General features: G+C 43.4%; 1 protein-coding gene across 2 annotated transcripts in view; it reads right to left on the bottom strand.

The window, feature by feature from the left end:
* Positions 1 to 23,697, bottom strand: part of IFRD2 (interferon related developmental regulator 2) — a 48,343-nt gene that overhangs the window by 10,376 nt on the left and 14,270 nt on the right. The window contains exons 1-9 of one of the 2 annotated variants that reach the window (XM_070738763.1): positions 20,298 to 20,402; positions 17,846 to 17,962; positions 16,365 to 16,449; positions 11,460 to 11,584; positions 9,605 to 9,762; positions 8,337 to 8,387; positions 6,467 to 6,648; positions 5,678 to 5,783; positions 3,532 to 3,669 (exon numbers count right to left, since the gene is read on the bottom strand). In XM_070738763.1, coding sequence (XP_070594864.1) covers positions 3,532 to 3,669; positions 5,678 to 5,783; positions 6,467 to 6,648; positions 8,337 to 8,387; positions 9,605 to 9,762; positions 11,460 to 11,584; positions 16,365 to 16,449; positions 17,846 to 17,962; positions 20,298 to 20,319 — 984 coding nt within the window. In that variant the 5' untranslated portion in view covers positions 20,320 to 20,402. Of the gene's footprint in view, positions 1 to 3,531; positions 3,670 to 5,677; positions 5,784 to 6,466; positions 6,649 to 8,336; positions 8,388 to 9,604; positions 9,763 to 11,459; positions 11,585 to 16,364; positions 16,450 to 17,845; positions 17,963 to 20,297; positions 20,403 to 23,697 lie in introns of those variants that run through there. The other variant, XM_070738762.1, reaches the window with a different exon arrangement.

Raw genomic sequence — 23,697 nt, forward strand, 5'->3', positions numbered from 1 at the left:
TCCTACCTTGGGAACGAAAGCGGGGGGAATACTGACCTGGAGATCTCTGATAGGAAGCCGCTTGATCTTGCTGACGCCCTGGGCGACGAAAGGACTGCGTTTTGGTAGCCTTTTTGGTGGTTGGACCCAATACTTTCTTCTTGTCCGTGGTTTCCGTGAGGAGTGGATCCAGAAGATCCCCGAAAAGAAGGTCGCGCTTCAAGGGTCCCAGAGATAACTGCCACTTCTGGCGTACTCCTGCTTGCCAAGGGCGAAGCCATAGGAGTCTTCTTGCCGTTGTAGAAGCTGCAATAGACTTAGCAGAAAATCTAGTAGATTGTAAAGTGGCATCAGCCACGTACTGAGCAGCTGCAAAGACCTTGTTGAAGTCTTGTTGACCTCTCAAGTCATCGGGAGGAATATGCTGTTGAAGTTGGCGAAGCCACAGAAGCATGGCTCTGGAGAAAAAGGAAGCCGCTGCAGAACTTTTAATGGCCCAGGAATCTGCGGTGAATCCTCTTTTGAGCATTTGTTCAATCCGCTTGTCCTCTGGGCGGAGGACTTCCTCTGCTTCGCCTGGCACAGCAGCCGCCGAGTGAAGGATCTTGACAGGTTCATCCGGTTTAGGAAAGGATAGGAGCTCCTCATAGGAAGAGGAGAGTTTGAACAATTTTTTGTCCTTGGTTGAGGGATTAAGCCCAGAGGCTGGGAAGTCCCACTGCTTAAGTAAGGCATCTTTAAACAATTTAGGCATAGGAATTACCTCGTTATCCTCCTGTTCCTCTGTGAAGTAAGGTAAATTCTCCTCCGGGGGATCAGTGGATGTGGAGGCCTGTTTCTCCTGGGCCGCCAATCCCGTAGAAATTCTAGCTTTGAGGAGGAGAGATTTGAACAATTGAGAAGGAAAAATAGTAATTGGAGAAGGAACCTTTATTTGGGATTCCTCATCATCTGAGAGGCCTTGAAAGGGATCCTCATCCTCCTCCATATCGTCATATTCGTCCTGAGAGGAATCTGATTCATCCTGAATAGGAGCTCTAACCGCTGGGGAAGAACCCAAGGGGCGGGAGGGACGAGGAGGTGGAGGAGGTAAGGGAAGCGCATTGATGGTAGAGAATTTAGCATCAATGGCCTTGGATAACACAGAAAAAATAGATTGGAATTCAGGAGGTAAACTAGAAATATCAGCAGGAATGGCAGAAGAATCCCTGAAGGCCTGGGAGGATCCTGGCTGGGGGGAATCTTCAATAATATCTGGTTCCTCTGGACCTATTCCCCATAGGTTAGGTTGGGGTCTGTCTAGGTTTGGCTCATCCAGAGATAACACAGGGACCCCAGAAGGAGGCAGGTTAGAAGCCTCTGGGGGGTCTTGACTACTGAGTACTTGGGCCTGAACTTTCAAACGCTTTGCTGATTTGTTCATGGATTCTTTGTAGGGCTAGGTCCCTTCTCTTCTCAGCCCTGGTGACCTTGGTCGAGGGGCGGGCCCCTGAAGAAGAGGAGGTCGAGGCCTGGGGGATACTGGTAATCTCATCGCCTGTAGGCCTGGCCTCTCTGGGACCTTGAGTGGTGCCTCTCTTGGGAAAAGTAGCCATAGTCTGACAATTAACAGAAGACAAGGCTGAGCCAAATAACTGAATAATTAGGGAGAAGAATTTCAAGGACTTCCCAAGAGGAATGGATCCTGCTCCGAGGCCTCGGAGCTGCTGAGACTTGAGGGCAATCTGGGCAAACCCAGAGTTCGTGTCCCCAAATACAGCGTGGCCAGCCTCCCTAAACTTTAATTAAAGTAACCAAGGCACTCTGGTTGGAGGCTTAGCCGGTGGAGAATTAAGCCTGAGCGTCCCAAAGCCCACTCCGGGATCCAAGCGGTGGACTGAGGCCTACGCGGCTGGCAGAAGGCCAACACGAGAGGCCTAAATTTAAAAAGGGCGCGAAGGCCTTCGCGCCGAAAAATCGCTCCGTAATAGAATTCTTAAAGGGGAAGCGATCGACTAAGTCCAGGAGACTAGAAACAAGCGTCTCACTCCGCAGGAGGTATTTCTTAAGCCCTTTAACAATGATACTATAATGAATCAGTGAAGCAATACTTGCACCAAGACCTCCAGGCCAAAGGATTAAAGGAATCCACAAACGGCAGCGGGGATCGTAAACGGCAAAACAGCCGGGGGGAAACGAAACCGCAACTTCTCCCAAGGAAAAAAGCCGAGCCACAAACGGCTGGCGCTATTAGTGCAAGTAAACAAATAAGGATAAACAATTCTTACTACTTTTGAAGGAAAGATCGAAGGGAAGGTGTTAGAATGTTGAACGAGCTATCACAATACAACCGCAGGATATGCGAACTGAGCGAATTCTGGGGAAGGGGCGGATCCAGCAAGCTTTTTTAACACTAGGCTCAGTTCCACCGGATTGGACATGAGCAACCCATGTGACTGCTGGACCCGCTCCTTCAGTACGGAGAATCCCCTAACAGATGTTCTTCCTTTCCAGAACAAATAGCATTTCAAGGTAGATACTGGGACCTATTTACTATGGTACAGTGATCCCTCGAGTATCGCGAGGGTTACGTTCCAAGACCCCTCGCGATACTCGATTTTTCGCGATATAGTGGTGCGGAAGTAAAAACACCATCTGCGCAGATGGTGGATTTTGCGTGGGCGGCGGGGAAGACCCAGGGAAGGTTTCTTCGGCCGCCCAGCAGCTGATCTGCTCAGCAGCGCCGCAGCAGCGAGGAGCCGAAGATCGGGGTTTCCCCGCCGCCCACGCAAAGGGGAAACCCCGATCTTCGGCTCCTCGCTGCTGCGGCGCTGCCGAGCAGATCAGCTGCTGGGCGGTCGAAGAAACCTTCCCTGGGTCTTCCCCGCCGCCCACGCAAAGGGGAAACCCCGATCTTCGGCTCCTCGCTGCTGCCCGCCCGCCGCCCGCCTGCCGCCCGCCGCTCGAGAGCAAGAGGGGGAGAGATAGAGAAAGAGAGAGAAGGAAAGAAAGAGTTGAGAGAGGGAGGAAGAGAGTGTGAGAGAGGAAGAAGCAAGATAGAGAAAGAGAGAGAGAAAGAAAGATGAGAAAGGAAGAGAGTGACATCATCGGGTGGGAAAAATCGCGATATAGCGTTTCGCGAAGATCGATGTCGCGAAAATCGAGGGATCACTGTATACCCAAACTTCAGCCATGGAACATTTAGCTGACACGAAAAAGGAGGAAATTTCTCTCAACGTGCTGAGTATTTGTTCCTCAAAAGTGAACAGTCACCATCTGGATTACAGCTGGAAGACACATTCAAGTCATCAGGTCCCCTCCTCATGGCAAAAATGAAAGCATCATTCCTGACAGATGATTCTCCCTTGAATACTTCTGACATCTGGGATTATGAGAGCATAAGGAACTGACATAAAACTGCCGGAGGATCTTTTGAAAAACAAACAGCCATAAGCCCTGCTAACAAAGGGGGGTGAGGCGGGGAGGAGAAACATCTCCCATCCAACCTCCCACAGTTCCAGCTAGCAGAGCTTTTGTAGTGTTTGTTAAGCGCTGACTGACAGGAAGAGGCACCTCAATATAATGCAGGACATCACGGAAGATGGAGCGTTGCTTGCGTCGGTCTGTTTTGGCTCGATACTTGTTGCTGTCCGTGGCCAAGGCTTTTAGTTTGGTGCACAGCAGGTCAGTGTCCTCATAAAAGAAATCCTCCTGGGGCCAACAATGAAGACAGTTGTTAAACCTTAAGCTTAACTGTAGAGGACGCGGTCAAAGAGCAAAAGGCAGCCCCATCTTGCCCGGGAAGAAAAGAATAAGTCAACCTCTTTCAAATGTTTATTATTATTATTATTATTATTATTATTATTATTATTATTATTATTATTATTTATTAGATTTGTATGCCGCCCCTCTCCGTAGACTCAGGGTGGCTCACAACAGTGATAAAAACAATACATAATGACAAATCTAATAATTAGAATCTAAAATAGCAATTATACATATAAAAATCTAAAAGAGAAACCCCAATAGATAAAAGCATACATACATTCATATTGTGCACAGAAACTACATAGGCAAGGGGAAAGTGTCTCAGTTCCCCCAAGCTTGAGGACAGAGATGGGTTTTGATATTATACTTATCATTTTAATATTTTACTCTTCCGTATAAAAGTGAGCGGCCTACAGCGGATGCTGGGTTGGTTATGACTTTCTCAAAATATAATCTATATCTGCCTTAATTAAAATAGGTTTTACTTAAACCTTTAAAATAGGCTTGAACATAAACATGATCAAAATACGGAGAGATTATTATTAATATTGCATAGCATCTCACACCTCTTGAAGTGAGATAACTGAAAACTTGCCACATTTAGTTTGTTTGTAGGATTTCAGCAATGCAGGAGGGGATGGGGCCTCCCTCGAAATCAGGTAAAATTAAAGAGCTTCCAGCCTTGGTTCTGGTTCTTAGGATCTTCTGTGCAAACAAATTGATCATACTCACATTTAGCTAATTACAAAAAGGAAATGGTATCTATTGATTTAACACAGGCTGTTAATGAGAATACAGATTCACAAATATGGAGTGAGGGGGCTTTTTATTCAATAATGAGCAATTTAAGGTCCAGTTTTGGCCAGGGATCATTCTGCTTAAGTAAGTTAGAGGTCAATGATATTAAATCCAAAGTTATGACTTATCTACATTAATTCATCTAAACCACTACAATGAGCCCCATGGACCACAATACTTCTGCTAGCCATCCTGGGTGTCATGGTCCAAGGCTAGGTTTCAAGTGTATGTAGAATAAGCCCAGTTGGGTTCTGGGCCTGCAGATTCATCAGTGGCCAGCCATTCCTCTACTACAGGGGCCTCCAATCTTGGCCACTGGCGGACTTCAACTCCCAGAATTCCCCAGACAGCTTGCCTAAAATGAGGACCCGGATTGTGGGGGCAATAGGCTGGCTCTGTTGAAAAGTGCTATTACTAATATGTTGTAAGCCGCCCTGAGTCTAAGGAGAAGGGCGGCATAAAAATCAAATAAATAAATAAATAAATAAATAAATAAATAAATAAATAAATAAATAATTAAAAAAAAACCTTTATGCTGTGCATCATACTGGGAAGAGGATTTAAGCCACATAAAAACTTCCTTTTGTTGCTGGAAGCAACTTCAGCATATAGCCTTATGCTCTAGTTTCATGCTTTCTCATTCCTGTCTCCTCTGTTCTCAACTCTGGCATGTTCCTGACTAAGCTTGTGACTTTTCTCTCATTGTTTTCAAAACATTAGGGTATATGTGCGGTTTGACCTAGACTTGATTCAAGCCTCACCCTCAAATATATCCTTTAAACAGCCTGCATTCAAGCTTTCTCTTTGACTCTCTCTTGCCTCTCTCTTGCTACTTCTCTTCTACAGGTCATCCCCCTGCATGTGCTTGGCCCCTAGTGACTCCAAAATCTTGCACATCGTTGCATGCACCCCACCTGCCTATCTAGTGCATATGTGTGGTGAAATTAGGACACACTACTGGGAAGTTCAGAATGGCAATTGGATATACCTGCGAAGCTAATGGGCCCCATAATTGCTCTCTATCCACTAACATTATGTCTGAACTTAATGAGACTATAAGGCACCTTGACTGGAAAATGCTCAATACAGAATTATATGTTTTTGTGCATTTTGTGCATATATACCTGAAAGAATTAGAATAGTAATTTCATACCTCTATGTCCCGGGCCAGTTCAAATAGAAGTGCAATTGTTTCACCTGCCACAATCCGCAGGTTGACATTATCACTGGAGAGCATCAGGGGCAGTTTAGGTAAATGTCTGTGGAAGAAAATAGTTAAGGATGAATAACGAAACAATGAAGGGAAGAATTATCATAATCACTCAGTTATTTTTCAGAGAGGTTGGTGCTATATCTTTTTTTTTTTTTAACAATCATCCCGTTCTTTGCATCTAGAAGATCTAGGTCAGTGATGGCAAACCTATGGCATGGGTGCCATAGGTGGCATGCGTAGCCATATCTGCCGGCACATAAGCCATTGCCCTAGTTCAGCGGTAGCATGTATGTGTGTGCTGGCCAGGGTCTCTGGGTGGGAATGGGAGAAGGCGTTTTCGCTCTTCCCAGGCTCTAGGGAAGACTCTGGAGCCTAGGGAGGGCGAAAAATGGAGCCCACATGAAGTGGGAATGGGGGAGATTATGCAGACATGCATGGGAGTGGGGCAGCATTGAATTATGGGTGTGGGCATCCGAGCGTGTGCAAGAGCGTGTGCAATAGCGTGTGCGCGCACGCTTTTGGCACCTAAGGGAAATATGGTCCACCATGACTGGTCTACGCAAAACTAATTGTGGATTCGCTACCGTGAAACACTAAATCCTGGTTTCTATATGCCAGTTAGAATGAAGGATGTATTTGTAACTTAAGAAGAAAGTTGGCTACGGAGAGGGGCGGCATACAAATCAAATCAAATCAAAAAATGCTGCCTGATAAGATCAATCAACTCACTCATCCAGGATCTTCTTAATCTGGGTGCTTGGACAGATGGTGAGGAGCAGCGACCAAGACTGAAGCGCATTGCAATGCAAGATCTGGAGCAGAGGACTGTGGTGGGAAGGTGCCAAGCTGGCATCCTGGCTGCATGAAGTGCCAAAGATACTTTCCAGGCAGACCATGCAGGATACCAGATCCTGAAAAAAAGAACAGCCAGTCAATTCTCACAAATAAAAATGCAATAAGCTAGAACAAACTCTAATTAACGTTATTAGTGATGGCGTCCAGATCCTGACAAATATTGACTACTCCAACAGCTAATCTATACTTGGCAAAATTTAGGGACAGGGATTCAATAAGCTCATGTTTAAATCCTAACCACTATGCCTTCCAAGTAGTCCACGTGGTATAATGGACACATTCTCTTCCTCAATCTAATGCCTATCAGATATGGTGGGCCTCAACTGTCCCAGATAGCTCTGGGGTTAAAGAGGTGAAAACAGTTGTGTCATACATCTTGAAAGCTCCTGGTACATGATGGATAAGAAGACAACATGATTTACGTGATTGTCGACTTAGAGGAAGAGCTGATTCACATTGTCTTGTGAATTTCATCAGGCAATTAGGGTCAGTCACTGTTTCTTGATCTATCCTAAAGAGTTGTTCTAAAATGAAAACAGCCACTAAGTCTCCTTAATAAACGTAGGATAAAAAAGGAATCAATAAACAAGACCTTCTAATATAGCATAATAAGTCACTTTGTAGGGAGATGGGAAGCATAAACATTTAATAAGTTAATGTACAGTATTTTTGGAGTATAAGATGCACCTTTTTACCCCCCCCCAAGAGGGTGAAAGCTTTGGTGTGTCTTATATACCGACTGTAGCCCCCACCCAGCCACCCCCACCCTTTGGCCTCTGCCTTGCACCAATTTATCAATTTTGCAACAAACAGTGCAGAGTCTGATTAGCACAAGAAAATGATTATCAGTCTCCTGACCCACAGCTGATTCAGAAGGCTGCAGGTGAGACCCAGTGCATCTTCTTTTAAATAGCAGAGAATAATGTATACTTCCAGAAAGCCACATCAATTTTAATAGCATCTGTACAAGTATAATCTGAAATCTAACAGTGTCCTGTTTAGTATTAAGGTAAGGCAATGGAGTTAAGCCCTGATTAGTCATGTTTGGAGTAGATCTATTTAAATAATTGGGAAGAATTAGTGTGACTACATTTAAGAAAACTTTCTGGCATTAATATACTTCCATAATGTACATTTCTGGAATTCTTTGCTATATCTATGGGTCAGGCACACAGGAAACAGTGTATATTATCTGTATTGTTTGTTGTGAGACAAACTGCTAGAAGGCAGAGGCATAATTTTTCACCATGCTTTCCTCCCTCAAAACTAAGGTATACTCCGAAAAATACGATGTATGTGTGTGTGTGTGTGTACAGAAATTATTCTTAGAATTCATAAAATTCTTCATAAAAATTATGCTTTTTCCATTCTATTCCAGAACTTTGGCAGGAATTAACAGAAAATTAAACATTATCTTCTCCAGAGCCTCCTCAAAAGTTTGACTGTTAATGAAGAGAGTCGGAACATTCCAAAATTCTGTTTCTCTTTAGGAGACATCCTGGATGAAGAACATCATCATGTTCTCACATAATGCACCTGAGAAGGAGAGACATGGAGACAACTGCAAGGGAAAGTCTGCCATTTACAGCTTTGGGCTGCTCTGTGAGCTTGGTTGTTTGCTTGCAGAGATTCCATGGCCAGACTAGGTAATGTCATCCAGTTAAAGTAGTCTTCCCCAGTGGGGAAAACTAGCCCTCTGCTAATTCCAACCAGCGAGCCCAAGCATTGAGAAACACTGGCATACCTCTATATCTGCAGCAGCAATATAGCAGCACATCCCGAGAGCAGTTGCGCACTGTCAGTGGGGAGACAAAATAAGAGAAGGAAGGAAAGGTTAAATCATTCAGAGCAAGTAAGAACGCCTCTACTTATGAACTTTTCCAGATAAGAACCGGGTGCTCAAGATTTTTTTTGTCTCTTCTCAAGAACCATTTCCCATTTACAAACCCGAGCCTCCGAAACTGTAAATGGAAAAGGCAGGGAGAAGCCTCTGTGGGGCCTCTCTAGGAATCTCCTGGGAGGAAACAGGCGAGAAGCCTCTGTGGGGCCTCTCTAGGAATCTCCTGGGAGGAAACAGAGACGGAAAAGGCAGGGAGAAGCCTCTGTGGGGCCTCTCTAGGAATCTCCTGGGAGGAAACAGGCGAGAAGCCTCTGTGGGGCCTCTCTAGGAATCTCCTGGGAGGAAACAGAGACGGAAAAGGCAGGGAGAAGCCTCTGTGGGGCCTCTCTAGGAATCTCCTGGGAGGAAACAGGGCCGGAAAAGGCAAGGAGAAGCCTCTGTGGGGCCTCTCTAGGAATCTCCTGGGAGGAAACAGAGACGGAAAAGGCAGGGAGAAGCCTCTGTGGGGCCTCTCTAGGAATCTCCTGGGAGGAAACAGGGCCGGAAAAGGCAAGGAGAAGCCTCTGTGGGGCCTCTCTAGGAATCTCCTGGGAGGAAACAGGGCCTCCACCCTCCCTGTGGTTTCCCCAATCGCACACATTATTTACACTGATTCTGTTAGTACGTGGTACTGACCTGGTTTTGGGATTGCCATGTATTAAACTACCAATGGTAGTTTATAACTGTAAAGTTGTAATATGTCTTTAAGAGCTTTGACTAGTTTGGCCATAAGAGGGTGCCAGTACCTTTCCCTGTGGGGGGAGTTTACTCTGTGATATTCTTAGCTATGTGTGGCTGTGTGCGGTTTGTAATCTTTTGCTACTTCGTGTTGTACATATGTAAATAATACTTTGTTAAATACTAAGTCTGTGTCTTTTACTGGCTGGACCACACGACTACACCACTGCTATAACTCTGCTGTGTGTATGTCGGGGGTTTCGCACAAGGCTGCACCGAGACACAGTAACAGATTCCTATGGGAAAAATTGCTTCTTCTTACAAACTTTTTTGCTTAAGAACCTGGTCATGGAACGAATTAAGTTTGCAAGTAGAGGTACCACTGTATTCTGATGTATCTCCCTCCCATAGGCAGCACCCTTTGCTGCAAACCAGAGGCAAAAGGCCATACTCACACTCTGACGAGCAACAGGGCTGGCCGAGGAGTCAGTCAAGATGGTGATGAGGAGCGGCTTCAGGCTGCGAAAGACCTCCTCACCTTCTGGCCCTGAGCCCATCTGAAGGCACAGTAGTGTAAGAACAGTAGCAGCAAGGGCCTGCTCCTCCCCTTTACCTGGCAGGGAGAACAGATACAGAACTATTCAAGGGCTCCACACCAGAACAGAAAAAAGCAGACAACATACATCCCAAACACTGGAAGCAAAAGGAAACTGGATACAGTGAAGACACGGAAACACAGTGTGGTATCCTTTCAATATAGGGACAGTCAAATCTTTTTTTTTAAATTTAATTTAAGACAATGAGTGACTTGCAGGACATAAAGGGAATGTCAAAAACTAAACCAAGGCCGCAGACACATGCATGTCTGATGTAAATGAATCCAAACATTAATATGGAAAATGTTTTATTCCTTGGTCATCAAACACAGGAGATCCTATACATCTCTACGCTAATTCAGCATAGATGGAAGAAAACCAGTTTATGACTTTTGAGAGACACCTTTGATTTCTAAAGGTGCTTCATTCCTGTCTTCATTCCCCTTTTATTAAGCATTTAAAAACATGATTTGCCATTACTGAAATGCCATTACCTTCTCTTTTCAGTCTGATAATGGGAATTATATCTGCATTCATAGCTATTATAAAGCTAACTGAGCCTTCCCAAAAGGATACCACCTCCTAGGTTCTCCATGTAAGTGGGGGCACTTAAGAGAATGAAGATAAGACAATGTACAAAAGACAGGAGCTCTTGCTGAACATTTAATTGGTGAACAAGGCAGCCTCACCTCCCACCCCACCCCACAGCTTCAGAAACCAACTTATCTTACAAGATCTTTGCAATGATGGGTGAGTTCACATCTGATATGCCAAGCATTTTACTAGTTCCAAGTGTCCAATTACAAAAAGGGTCATGTTAAAAAGTGCCAAACTTAAGAACTAGCAACACAACCAATTAACACTATTTCAAGTCCAAATGATTTATAATGGGAGAAATTTGAAGCAGATGTTTGATTCTGCCATTCAAACTAAATTATCTGAAGTACTTTGACTGCAGTGATTCAAGTTAACAAAATACAAAAACCTGCAAATAGAAATAGAATAGCTATGGCAAAAGCAAGCAAGGATAGTACCAATTGTCATAGGCGCCTTGGGTGCAGTCCCAAATCGACTGGAGCACCACTTGAACACCATCATTGGCACTGACAAATTTGCTATCAGTCAATTGCAGAAGGCAGTTTTACTTGGAACTGCTCCCATCCAGCAACGATATCTGTAACACTGTCAAACATCCAGATTTGCATATCCCAGTTCCTTGGTAAGGACACAAAAATACCAAACCCAGTCTCAACATCTGGCTGATTGTGCAATTAATAATAATAATAATAATAATAATAATAATAATAATAATAATAATAGAGAATTGAGGAGAAGCAGCTAGAGAAATTAGTGAAATACGAAGATCTAAAAATCGAGCTGCAACGACTCTGGCATAAGCCAGTGAAAGTGGTCCCAGTGGTACTTGGCACGCTGGGCGCAGTGCCAAAGGATCTCAGCGAACATTTGAAAACCATCGGAATTGACAAAATCTCCATCTGTCAATTGCAAAAGGCCGCTTTACTGGGATCGGCAAACATAATTCGCCGCTACATCACACAGTCCTAGGTGCTTGGGAAGCACCCGACTGGTGATGAAATACGAAATCCAGCATAGTGATCTCGTTTGCTGTGGTGTACTGACATCATCATCATCATCATCATCATCATCATCATCATCATCATAATCCCAAAGCCTGACATCTTGGGAAGCCCACCTTTCTTCAGGCACTTCTCTAAGGAATCTGTGACGGTGAGCCTGCGTTCCAACAGAAAGTCAAAGAGCGTCTTGGAGGAGAATGCTAGCCGCAGGTTCTCGAGGGCAACCTGACGGGTCTTGGCACTAGAAGGTCAAAAAAGGTGGTGAGTTGAAAGGTGAGAAAGAGAGAAAGGAAATGAGAGATTAAATCATGTCTGTGAAATCCCCTCCCTCAATCACCATGAATGCTAATGATGCTCAAATATAATGAATTATTTAACCCAAGATTTCTCAAAAAGAACCAATGGGCAAAATTTGCCAACTTAAAAAATTCTGGATACGCTCAGTTATCAGCATATAGAGCAAGGGTCCCCAACCTCGGCATACAAATCTAAATAACAATAATAACAATAATAATAATAATAATAACAACAACTTTAAGACTTGCACACTTTAACTCCCAGAATTCTAGGAGTTGGAAGTCCACCAGTCTTGGGAATTGCCAAGTTTGAAGACCTATGATATAGGATTGTGTTGACTTTGGGGGTTTTTTTTGGTTAAAAGGAGTAGTAGTAGTAGTGAGAAGTTATTGTCCAGATTTCACTCTGCACAACTGAGAAGTCTTGGCCATAAGGGCAGCTGTAATTTGGGCAGTGCAGATTGCTGTGCGAACTTTTGCCATATCTTTTCAATGGATCTGCACTGAGCCAAGTTGGGCTGGGGCGGTAATGATTTTAGCAAAGCTTCAAGTTTCCTATGTGCTAAAAGGAAACTCGGATCTCCAAGTGAAAGTCTTATGTAAATAAAATGAATTACACACAATTGAGAGGGGCAAGCAAGTTTGAGTGAAGCTTCATACAGTCAACGAGGCAGTGGATGTGATGTGCCGGTGCCTGGAGGCTGTTAGGGTCTGGATGGGTGTCAACAGACTCAAACTCAACCCTGATAAGACGGAGTGGCTGTGGGTTTTGCCTCCAGGGACAATTCCATCTGTCTGTCCATTACCCTGGGGGAGGGAATTATTGACCCCCTCAGACCCCCTTGGGCGTCCTCCTCGATCCACAGCTCACATTAGAGAACCATCTTTCAGCTGTGGCGAGGGGGTCATTTGCCCAGGTTCGCCTGGTGCACCACTTGCGGCCCTATCTGGACCGGGATTCACTGCTTACAGTCACTCATGCCCTCATCACCTCGAGATTCGACTACTGTAATGCTCTCTACATGGGGCTACCTTTGAAGAGTGTTCGGAAACTTCAGATCGTGCAGAATGCAGCTGTGAGAGCAATCATGGGCTTCCCTAAATATGCCCATGTCACACCAACACTCCGCAGTCTGCATTGGTTTCCGATCAGTTTCCGATCACAATTCAAAGTGTTGGTTATGACCTATAAAGCCCTTCATGGCACCGGACCAGATTATCTCAGGGATCGCCTTCTGCTGCATGAATCCCAGCAACCGGTTAGGTTCCACAGAGTTGGCCTTCTCCGGATCCCGTCGACTAAACAATGTTGTTTGGCGGGACCCAGGGGAAGAGCCTTCTCTGTGGCAGCCCCGACCCTCTGGAACCAGCTCTCCCTGGAGATTAGAATTGCCCCTACACTCCTTGCCTTTTGTAAACTCCTTAAAACCCACCTCTGCTGTCAGGCATGGGGGAATTGAGACATCTCCCCCGGGCCTATACAGTTTATGCATGGTATGTTTGTGTGTATGTTTTTGCTTTTAAATAAGGGGCTTTTTAGTGACTTTTAAATTATTATATTTGTTGTACGGTATATTGTTTTATTGTTATTGTGAGCCACCCCGAGTCTACGGAGAGGGGCAGCATACAAATCTAATAAATAATAATAATAATAATAATTATTATTATTATTATTCCACAATCCTGTGTATTTAACAAAAATGAAAAATAAAAACCACAAGGGAGGTAGGAGAGCAGCACCCCCGAATGAATAGTGCTCATCCTCTGTGAACGGATAGGTGAGGACTAGCTCTTGGCTGGGAAGGGCCAGAAGAACTAAAAACCAATGGGAGGAAGAATCCAAATTTTAATGTGAAACCTTTGGTGATCTCTGAGCTTGGCTGTTTGTTTGCAGATGTTTCATTACTTGGTTAAGTATCATCCTAAGTGCTAGTGAGTATGGGGTTCGCTTCCTGTTTATGTCTATGGAAATTCTGTCATCCAGGTCATGGTTGTCCCAAGGATGCTTTTTCAAGAGGCAACTGGACTTTCTGGTTTTTCTTTGAAGATGTTTCACTTCTCATCCAAGAAGCTCCTTCAGCTCTGACTGGATGGTGGGGAATGGAAGGATTTATTACTCTTTGCAAACAGCTGGTCATTTGCATTCTCAGCAGTGTAGGTCATTTGCATGAAGGTGAGGATATGATTTTCCCCTAGTTATTTCCTCAATTAGAGTACTGTGTTATGCTTGGTTGCTTAGAATCAATCCTTGTTTATTTGGATGCTGGTTGCTAAAGAGGGTGTGTTCTGGTTATTTTTGTTTCCTCAGATATTTTTAATTGTCTCATTTGAAGGGTGTGTAAATGTGGTTTAGCTCAGTGCTTCCCAACTTTGTCAACTTGAAGATACCTGGACTTCAACTCCCAGAATTCCCCAGCCAGCAAATGCTGGCTGGGGAATTCTGGGAGTTGAAGTCCAAGTATCTTTAAGTTGCCAAAGTTGGGAAACACTGTTTTAGCTCATATATATCTATTGATGCCCGATTAGTCTGAATGCCAAGCTTCAAAGAATTCCCTAGTCTTTTGTGATTTGGTTTGGTCTAGGACAGTAATGGTGAACTATTTTTTCCTCCAGTGCCAAAAAAGCATGTGTGTATGCTATCGTGCATGCGTGAGTGCCCACACCCATAATTCAATGCCTGGGAAGGGCAAAAACAGCTTCCCCTGCCCTCTGGAGGATGGAAACAGCCTGTTTCCCAACAGGCTCGTGTTTTGCCCTCCCCAGGCTACAAAGCCTTCCCTGGAGCCAGATGAGGGTAAAAACACCCCCCCCCCGAGGCTCTCTGGAAGCCAAAAACGCCTTCCCAGAGCCTCTGTGCGAGCCAAAAATCAGCTGGCTGGCACACACAGGTATGCTGGAGCTGAGCTAGGGCAATGGCTTGCATGCCAGCAGATATGGCTCTGCATGCCGCCTGTGTGCCATAGGTTTGCCGTCACTGGTCTAGGATGAAGCTCCTAGCTGAAACTATGGTTGGCTCTGTCCATGAGTAGTCCATGTTCATGTTGAAGTATGTCCATGTGTTATGAAAAGAACTCAGCAAACTACTGTACAGAAAAAGGCAACAAACCCCACAATTACCAGCACTGATGATGTCACCTAATTAGATAATGAAACATCTGCAGGCAAACAAACAAGCTCAGAGAGCACTAAGGACTCCACAGTCTTACTGTGTCTGACTTACATATATTTTCTTCTATTGGTACAAGCCTTAATTCCAGATATTTGCCAGAGGCAAAACTATTAAAAAAACCTCCTCAAAACAGGAAATGACAGTATAATTTCCTAAAGGTAAAAAAATTGCACAGAACTTAATATATCTCAAGAGTCAGTGAATGGACTGAAAAACATATTCAGTTCTGTGTTGAAGAAGTGTTCCCATTATTCTTTCTTCTATGCCTACACCTTGTTGCAAGGACTCACTGCTCATAGTCACTCATGCCCTCATCACCTCGCGGTTCGACTACTGTAATGCTCTCTACATGGGGCTACCTTTGAAGAGTGTTCGGAAACTTCAGATCGTGCAGAATGCAGCTGCAAGAGCAATCATGGGCTTCCCCAGGTATGCCCATGTTACACCAACACTCCGCAGTCTGCATTGGTTGCCGATCAGTTTCCGGTCGTAATTGAAAGTGTTGGTTATGACCTATAAAGCCCTTCATGGCATCGGACCAGAATATCTCCGGGATCGCCTTCTGATGCACGAATCCCAGCGACTGGTTAGGTCCCACAGAGTTGGCCTTCTCCGGGTCCCGTCGACTAAACAATGTCGTTTGGCGGGACCCAGGGGAAGAGCCTTCTCTGTGGTGGCCACGACCCTCTGGAACCAGCTCCCCCCGGACATTAGAACTGCCCCCATCCTCCTTGCCTTTTGTAAACTCTTTAAAACCCACCTCTGCCGTCCCCAGGCCTATATTGTTTATGTATGATGTGTTGTGTGCATGTTTTTAAAATATGGGTTTTTAGTTTAAATTATTAGATTTGTATTACATATTGTTTTGTCACTATTGTTGTGAGCCGCCCCAAGTCTACAGAGAGGGACGGCATACAAATTTAATTAATTAATAATAATAATAATAATAATAATAATAATAATTCTTAGCATGCAGCCTGACGCTACTTCTGACTTTTAAGAAACAAGAGTTCTACACAACAAGACAATTCTTCCTCATTTAGATCCTGCCCCAAATAAATATTTGGGCCAAACAAAATCAAAATCCATACCACAGCTCAAATTCCCAAATTTGCAAGCAAACCATGGGCAGAATTGCCCGTTTGTTGCTGATTAAATTTGTGAGAGATTTTGCCCTGTCCAATTTTATTTTCCACCAGTTTTGAACTATAGGCAGAAGGGGCAGGAGCCTGTGGGAGAAGAACTGATGTGTCAAATTCAGATGTCACCTTATCAGTCTACCAGCTGCTCAGTCTGCCTCACTATTCAAGATGAGACAGAAGGTGGAGCCATCACTAAATTGACTACATGGTGCAGCTACATTAAATAAAATTACGAAAAGGCTATTGGAAAATAATACATGTCACTGATTACCAAAAACAACGTGCATGTCTACTTACAGCAGATTCATTTCAAAATAAAATAGTTTGGATATTTTGGATAAAGTTTACAAAGTTTTGGTTTCACAATTAAATACTAATTTGGGCTCTGGGCACCCAAGAGTATATGTATCTCACCTTTTGTCCATCACATTGTCAATGCATTCTTTCAGTTTATCTTCCATCTCCTCTTGCTGTGCTTGCTCATCTACTGCTTCCCCTCCTGAGAACCACAACAGAAGAAAAGAAAAAAGATCAAAGCTGTACTAGACCAGTCAGACTCAGAACCTAGAATTCCTGCAACCTTACACTACAGAGGACAAGGGTTCGAAATCAGGTCTGAATGGTACTTGCAGAACTGCAAAAAGGATTCTTTATCCGAGCAGTTCAAACAAGCTTTTTGTTCCACTCATTCAATAGGCTTTTGGCAGTTCTTGAACTACACATTGTTACCCACCTGTGATCTTGTTTTAAAAGAATTAGTTCAGATGAAATTAGTAACGGATAAGATTGTAATAATAGCCATAAAATGCTAACAATTTTTAAAACTATTCAGCTGAAAGTCATTCAGGCCATCAGTTTGTCAATAAATTCCAGGTAAGGCATTTTTAGAGCCCTGGTTTTTAATTCCAAAATTTATCATATTTTTTGCACTATAACACACTCCGGACCATAAGACACACCTAGCTTTTGGAAGGAAAACAAGAAAAAAAAATCTGCCTCTGCCTCCCAGCAATTTGCCTCCTTGCAGCAAACAGCGCGGTCAGTGTTAGCACAGCCTGATTTAGCACAAGCATTGGCAGTTTGATCAGCTTCCCAGAATACCACACATCAGCTGCGGATTGCCGCAGCCCATCACAGCTTATTTATTTATTAGATTTGTATGCCGCCCCTCTCCGGAGACTTGGAGCGGCTCACAACAAAAAACACAATACAAATCCAATAGTTAAAAAGCAATTTAAAACCCTTAATATAAAAACAGTCATACATCCCAGACAAAAACAATACATGAAGCGGGAACGGCCCAGGGGAATCAATTTCCCCATGCCTGATGGCAGAGGTGGGTTTTAAGGAGTTTGCAAAAGGTGAGGAGGGTGGGGGCGGTCCTAATCTCTGGGGGGAGTTTGATTGCAGAGGGTCGGGGCTGCCACAGAGAAGGCTCTTCCCCTGGGCCCCGCCAACATTGTTTCGTCGATGGGACCCAGAGAAGGCCCACTCTGTGAGACCTAACCGGTCACTGGGATTCGTGCAGTAGAAAGTGGTCCTGGAGATATTCTGGTCCGATGCCATGAAGGGCTGTCACCTCCAAATGTCCCCTTTTTGTGCCATTCTAGGTACTGGGGATCGCTTCCGCCATTTGGCTGCAATGGCAATTTCTAGAATAGGATAGGCCAAAAACAGGACACATGGCGGCCAAAAATGGAGTACACAGCAGACGCTGGAACAATTGATCGGTGGTATTCTAGGAGGCCAATCCAACTGCCAAGCGGCTGCTTGTGCTGAAGCTGACCAGGCTGTTTGCTGCAAGGAAGAAAATTGCTAGGAAGCCAGAAGTGCAAGGGTGGGCCCAAGGGCGGAGCTTAGGCAACATTTGCTGTATAAGATGCACAGGCACTCACCAGTCACTTCCTCAGCTATACTGGCACTTTCACTGGCACTGCTGTAATGACTGAGCACTTCACTAGCTGCTTCATCATCACTTGCTGGAGACTCCATCTTGGGGTTGCTACGAGCACCTAGAGGAAAACATAAGGAAGATCACAATTGATCACTTACAATAAATTCAGACCTTGTCTAACAAATGTGCATTTGTATCTGAAGTGGATTATCTTTATTCCAGGGGAAAGACAATTTACCAAGAAATAATTTGCCAGGACGTATATATAATCACAGCAAGCTGGTGACAAGACCACCACAAATGTTACTATCCCTGACCAGAAATCTAAAAATCAAGAGTAGTAATATTATACTCACTATTTCATAGAGCAATTCACCAACCTACTAAAAGATGACTAAATAATGATTATTGCAACATGTATTTGTACCTGAAAAATCTTTTGGCATTTTTGCGATGGAATAACAGAGATAATGTAGCTGTTTGTAGAACATGTAGATATTTTTTAAATCTTCAGTTTATAAAGAGTGCTTAATAAATCAGCATTCCTCAATGAGTGCTTCATATTGAAAGGGAGACTGTTGAAGGTTGAGGTATATGGCCTGCGAGGTATATTAGGATTTATTTTTTCTACTTTTTTCCCACTTAAAAATTTTCAATAGAAATCAATACACATAAATTTTCACTTAAAAACATTAGTACAATACCCTAAGTTACATTCCAATTTTAATTTTATTTTTCAGTCCTTCTCAATCTTCCCTATCTCCACTCCACTCCTTCTATCTCAGGTGGCTATTCCACCTCTACTTCCTTAAACCTTCTCTCCCCTCCTACCATCTCCTCCTCCTTCCTTCTCTACCTCTCCTTCTACTCTTCTCCTTTCTCTCCTTCTTTCCTACTTTCTCTTACACTCTCTAAATCCTTTCCTGGGTGGATAGTTTTAATTACAAAGATTTTTTTCTTATTATTTTTCTCCTCACTAAAATAACATACATCATATAGGTCCATACAACTTAATAAAGACATATCATCTATTAAATATCATTAATACTACTTAATTTCATATCTATTATTCTTGGTATATGTCGTGCTGCCTCCTTTGTCTAATTTCATCACCTGGTTTACAGATTGTTTCATTCTCCAATTAATTTTAAATTCTATTATTAACTTTCTCTGCTAATTATTCTCTCCTGCATAGTAAATCAAAGCCATTGTGCTTTGTTCCTTACTCTTCCTTTGTTATTCTAAACACCTGTTTTCTCATAACTAAATGCCCCTAAAAAATTCCACAATTACCGTACTTATTTTCAAAAAAGAAATGTCAATTCATATTAAATATTTTATATCTTATACAGTACAAGAGAAGGCAGATACTTTTCCAATTTCAAAATTTGAACAAATTCATTATTCATTGTACTATGTCTTACCCTCTAATGCTTCAAATATATCAATCTATAATATAATTATACGTTCCCCAAATTATTGATTCATTATATAATTAATTATCCTTAAATATGTATGTTAAATTTAATTCTTATATGAAATTGAATAGCTTGTAGCAAGCAGTTTTCTAGTGTCACAGATCAGGAGCTCTTTATTGGCTCCTGGATGGGTTTGCCGTCCCTTCCCGGATCGCCGGTGGTGTCTCCCTTCTTCACCATCCCTCCAGGGTGGTTCTGACCTGGTTCTGATCGAACCTGGTCCCCAGGTGACATGGATATCAGGGTTTCCCAGTGGAGCATAAGAGCTCCGTGTCACCATGGTGCTTGGCCACGCCCCTCTCCATTTACTTTCTACTCTTACCACTCTAAGCTACAATGCATTTTATAGAAACATAGAAGATTGACGGCAGAAAAAAACCTCATGGTCCATCTAGTCTGCCCTTATACTATTTCCTGTTTTTTTTAATCTTAGGATAGATATATGTTTTTTTTCTTTTCATCAGTAACATTACTATTTATATTATGCTTTAGAAGTAAATCAAGAAATAGCAATGACTGTACCTTACGGTATACAAAAATACAACATAGACAAATTATCCAACTGATCAACTCCAAGCTTAAGGGCAATTCAAACAGCTGCCCACTTCACACACATAAAAGAATAAACTATGAAAGTTACTGACAATGATATCACAAGCAAAATTAAGCAATATGCAACATGAAAGTCAGAATATGGTTCACCAAGGCTGGTTCTGGAACCACACGTACTGAAGATCTAGATCAAGACGCTGAACAAAAATACATTGTCCCAAACAATATATCTCTTTCAATAATATCCTGTAATTTCTCCTTCTAATCTATAATCGTATAAAATATTTGTCCCAAAAGTTAACACAAGACAGAACAGTTAATGATCAATGAATCTACAATCCTTCTGGTGTAAAAAATGCCAAAAACCTACAACAGGGAAGATTTAAAAAGGTGGTTGTAGCAGAGAATTTTTTTTCTACTCACCTAAAGCCAGAATAAATGCCATCCCATCTCTTCACATTCCCAAATAGCTCTGTTACAAGCAGACAAGAATGAGCGTGCTCGTGGCCTTTAAATAAAGTTAGCCCTATCAGCTTTGGCACACTCTGCTGATAAATACTGAAGGTCTGGACTAAGAGATAATTGGTACTAAGAGCAAAAAATAAGAAAGAAAAAAGTAGAAACCCAATCAACTCTCTCTGACTTTAAAGGACCAGGGCTTTGCTCAATACCCAGATAAAAGCCTAAACTTATGATGACAAATATAGTAGTACCTCGTGATACAAACCCCTCGTCATACGAACTTTCCGAGATATGAACCTGGGGTTCGGAAATTTTTTGCCTCTTCTTATGAACTTTTCCGCCTTACAAACCCGCCCGAATGCCGAACCCGGAAGTTCGGCAAAAGTTCGGGTTTGGTTGGCCGCTGAGAAGCCCCGCCGCTCGGCTGTCGCCTTTTGAAACAGCCTGGGGGCTTCCCGGCGTCCTCCCGAACCCGAACTTTTGCCGAACTTCTGGGTTTGGCATTCAGGAGGCCGCTGAGAAGCCCTGCCGCCCAGCTGTCAGCTTTGCAAAAGAGCTGCGGAGCTGTCGGCCGGTCGGGAGGCTCAAACGGAGGTGGGGAATCCCAATAGGGAATTCCATGGGCGGAGCTTTTACATCACGAAGACATCCTTCCTGGAGTCCACGTTTCGGCCGGCCAGGAAGGACGTCTCTGTGACATCAAAGCTCCGCCCATGGAATGCCCTATTGGGATTCCCCACCTCCGTTTGAACCTCCCGACCAGCCAACAGCTCCGCGGCTCTTTTGCAAAGCTGACAGCCGGGCGGTGGGGCTTCTTGTCATCCTCCCGAACCCGAACGTTTGCTGAACTTCCGGGTTCGGCGTTCATGAGAATGCCGAGAAGCCCCCTGGCTGTTTCAAAAGGCGACAGCCGGGCAGCGGGGCTTCTTGGCGGCCACCTGAACCCGAACCTGAACTTTTGCTGAACTTCTGGGTTCGGCATTCGGGAGAACACCGAGAAGCGCCTGGCTGTTTCAAAAGGTGACAGCTGGGCGGCGGCGCCCAGCGGAGTGCTGTTTTTGCGTTGTTGTTTTTTTGCTTGCATGCATTAATTGATTTTACATTGTTTCCTATGGGAAACATTGTTTCGTCTTATGAACATTTCGCTGTACGAACCTCCTCCGGGAACCAATTAAGTTCGTAAGACGAGGTATTACTGTAATCCTATTCAGAATCTGAGCTATGTGGTATAAATGTCTGCTCAGGCGTAGTACTAAAAACAAAAACAATGTAGGAATAAAACATCACTCTTAAAAAGGTAGTTCCAATAAAGCAAATAGTAGACTTAAAAGATAAAGAAGCTCTTAATGCTTTTCAGACTTCAGGGACCAGCTACAGATAATTACCCTTCTGGGTCTGGAGTCATCACTACATAACTTCTACGAAACCATCCATTCTGGCTGTGGAATTTCCATCATTTGGGCACCCAGGTCAAAAAAGCCATGCCTGCCTGCTGCAGTCGCTTCTATCAATTCCTTCTGAAAGAGAAGCTGCCAGAAATGTAGACTTAAAATGGCTTCAACGTGCTTAGCTGCCTGAGAAAATGTGTCACCTCAGCTGGCCTCTTGGAAAGCTAAGTATAAGATCTCAACAGCGGATATCAGAAGTAAGGACAGCACCTGCTCGTAGCCTGCCATATCTTACTTGAAAATTTATTACAGGTTATTAAGGTGAAGCAAACACATGGCACTTGAAGGGTACCTGGGTCAGGTGCAGCATTGGGAAGGTGTGACCTAGTTTCAAGCCAATTAATCTCATGATGCATTATGTGGGGTTTAAAAAAAAAAGCAGCAAAGGTATTTTCATAATAATAATAATAATAATAATAATAATAATAATAATAATAATAATTTATTAGATTTGTATGCCGCCCCTCTCCGAAGACCCGGGGTGGCTCACAACAATAAATAACAATGTTACAATGGAAACAAATCTAATATTAAAAAACATCTAAAAAACCCATCATTTAAAAACCATACAACACACACACATACCATACATAAAATGTAAAAGCCTGGGGGAGGTATCTCAGTTCCCCCATGCCTGGCGATACAGGTGGGTCTTAGGTAATTTGCAAAAGACAAGGAGGGTGGGGGCAGTTCTAATCTCTGGAGGGAGTTGATTCCAGGGGACCGGGGCCGCCACAGAGAAGGCTCTTCCTTTGGGGCCCGCCAAATGACATTGTTTAGTCAACGGGAGCCGGAGAAGGCCAACTCGGTGGGACCTTACCGGCCGCTGGGATTCATGCAGTAGAAGGAGGTTCCAGAGGTATTCTGGTCCGATGCCATATAGGGCTTTAAAGATCATTACCAACACTTTGAATTGAGACCGGAAACTGATCGGCAGCCAGTGCAGGCCACAGAGTGTTGGAGAAACGTACTTTAATATTAGTTGTCTGTCTTTATCACCACTACAGCATCCATATTCCAAAAAAAAAAAAAATTCTCTGAAACATCTCCAGGCTGTTTGGTTACTGCATTTTAAAAAGTTGCTTCACCTTAGATAGCCTGATGGAGAAGCAAGGCTGGAGGCAGCTGGGAAGGCAGCCAACTCCTCTGCTGAGCCAGCTAGTCTTCCCTTGTTAGACCGCGATAAATCAAGCTACACAAGGCCCAACACACTGGTGGCGATTAGCCTGCAATAATTAAGATATTATCACTCTATCATCACAACAAAGGAAGTGAACTGTGAAGAGCAAGCACACTTAAGTTCAGCAGTCTGCTTCATAAGCAAACGCAGAAAGGAAGACCAATGATGATGATGATGATGATAATAATAATAATAATTATTATTATTTATTAGATTTGTATGCCACCCCTCTCCGAGGACTCAAAATTGGTCCCAAAACTGAGGATATTGGTACACAGGTAGGCCTGTTGATTAAAATAATTAAATGTGGAGGGTTTTAAAAAAATACTTTTGGGAGGCAGAGGTTTTTCCCCGAGATAGAAAAGAGGAAAAAGCCAACAAACAAGTTCTGGATTAGACAACACAAATTCTATTTTTCAGTGTGATCAAGTAGTGGAGAAGCCCCCAAAAGCACGAGACTAGAACAGTGTTTTTCAACCACTGTTCTGCGCCACACACATGGTCAGGCGTGCCGTGGGGAAATTAAACATGGGTCCCCAAACTACCATTCCTCGCCAGGATATCCCTTTTGTGTTCATTGAAACAGGCCCAGGTTTCACATTAAGTGAGTATAAATACATTTAGAAACTATATTATTAACTATATGTATAATATGTTAGAGTGTCATTTTGGTTGGTGTGTGCCCCAGGATTTTGTAAATGTAAAAAATGTGCCGCGGCTCAAAAAAGGTTGA

The sequence above is a fragment of the Erythrolamprus reginae genome, chromosome 2, assembly GCF_031021105.1.
Source record: "Erythrolamprus reginae isolate rEryReg1 chromosome 2, rEryReg1.hap1, whole genome shotgun sequence".
NCBI lineage: Eukaryota > Metazoa > Chordata > Lepidosauria > Squamata > Dipsadidae > Erythrolamprus > Erythrolamprus reginae.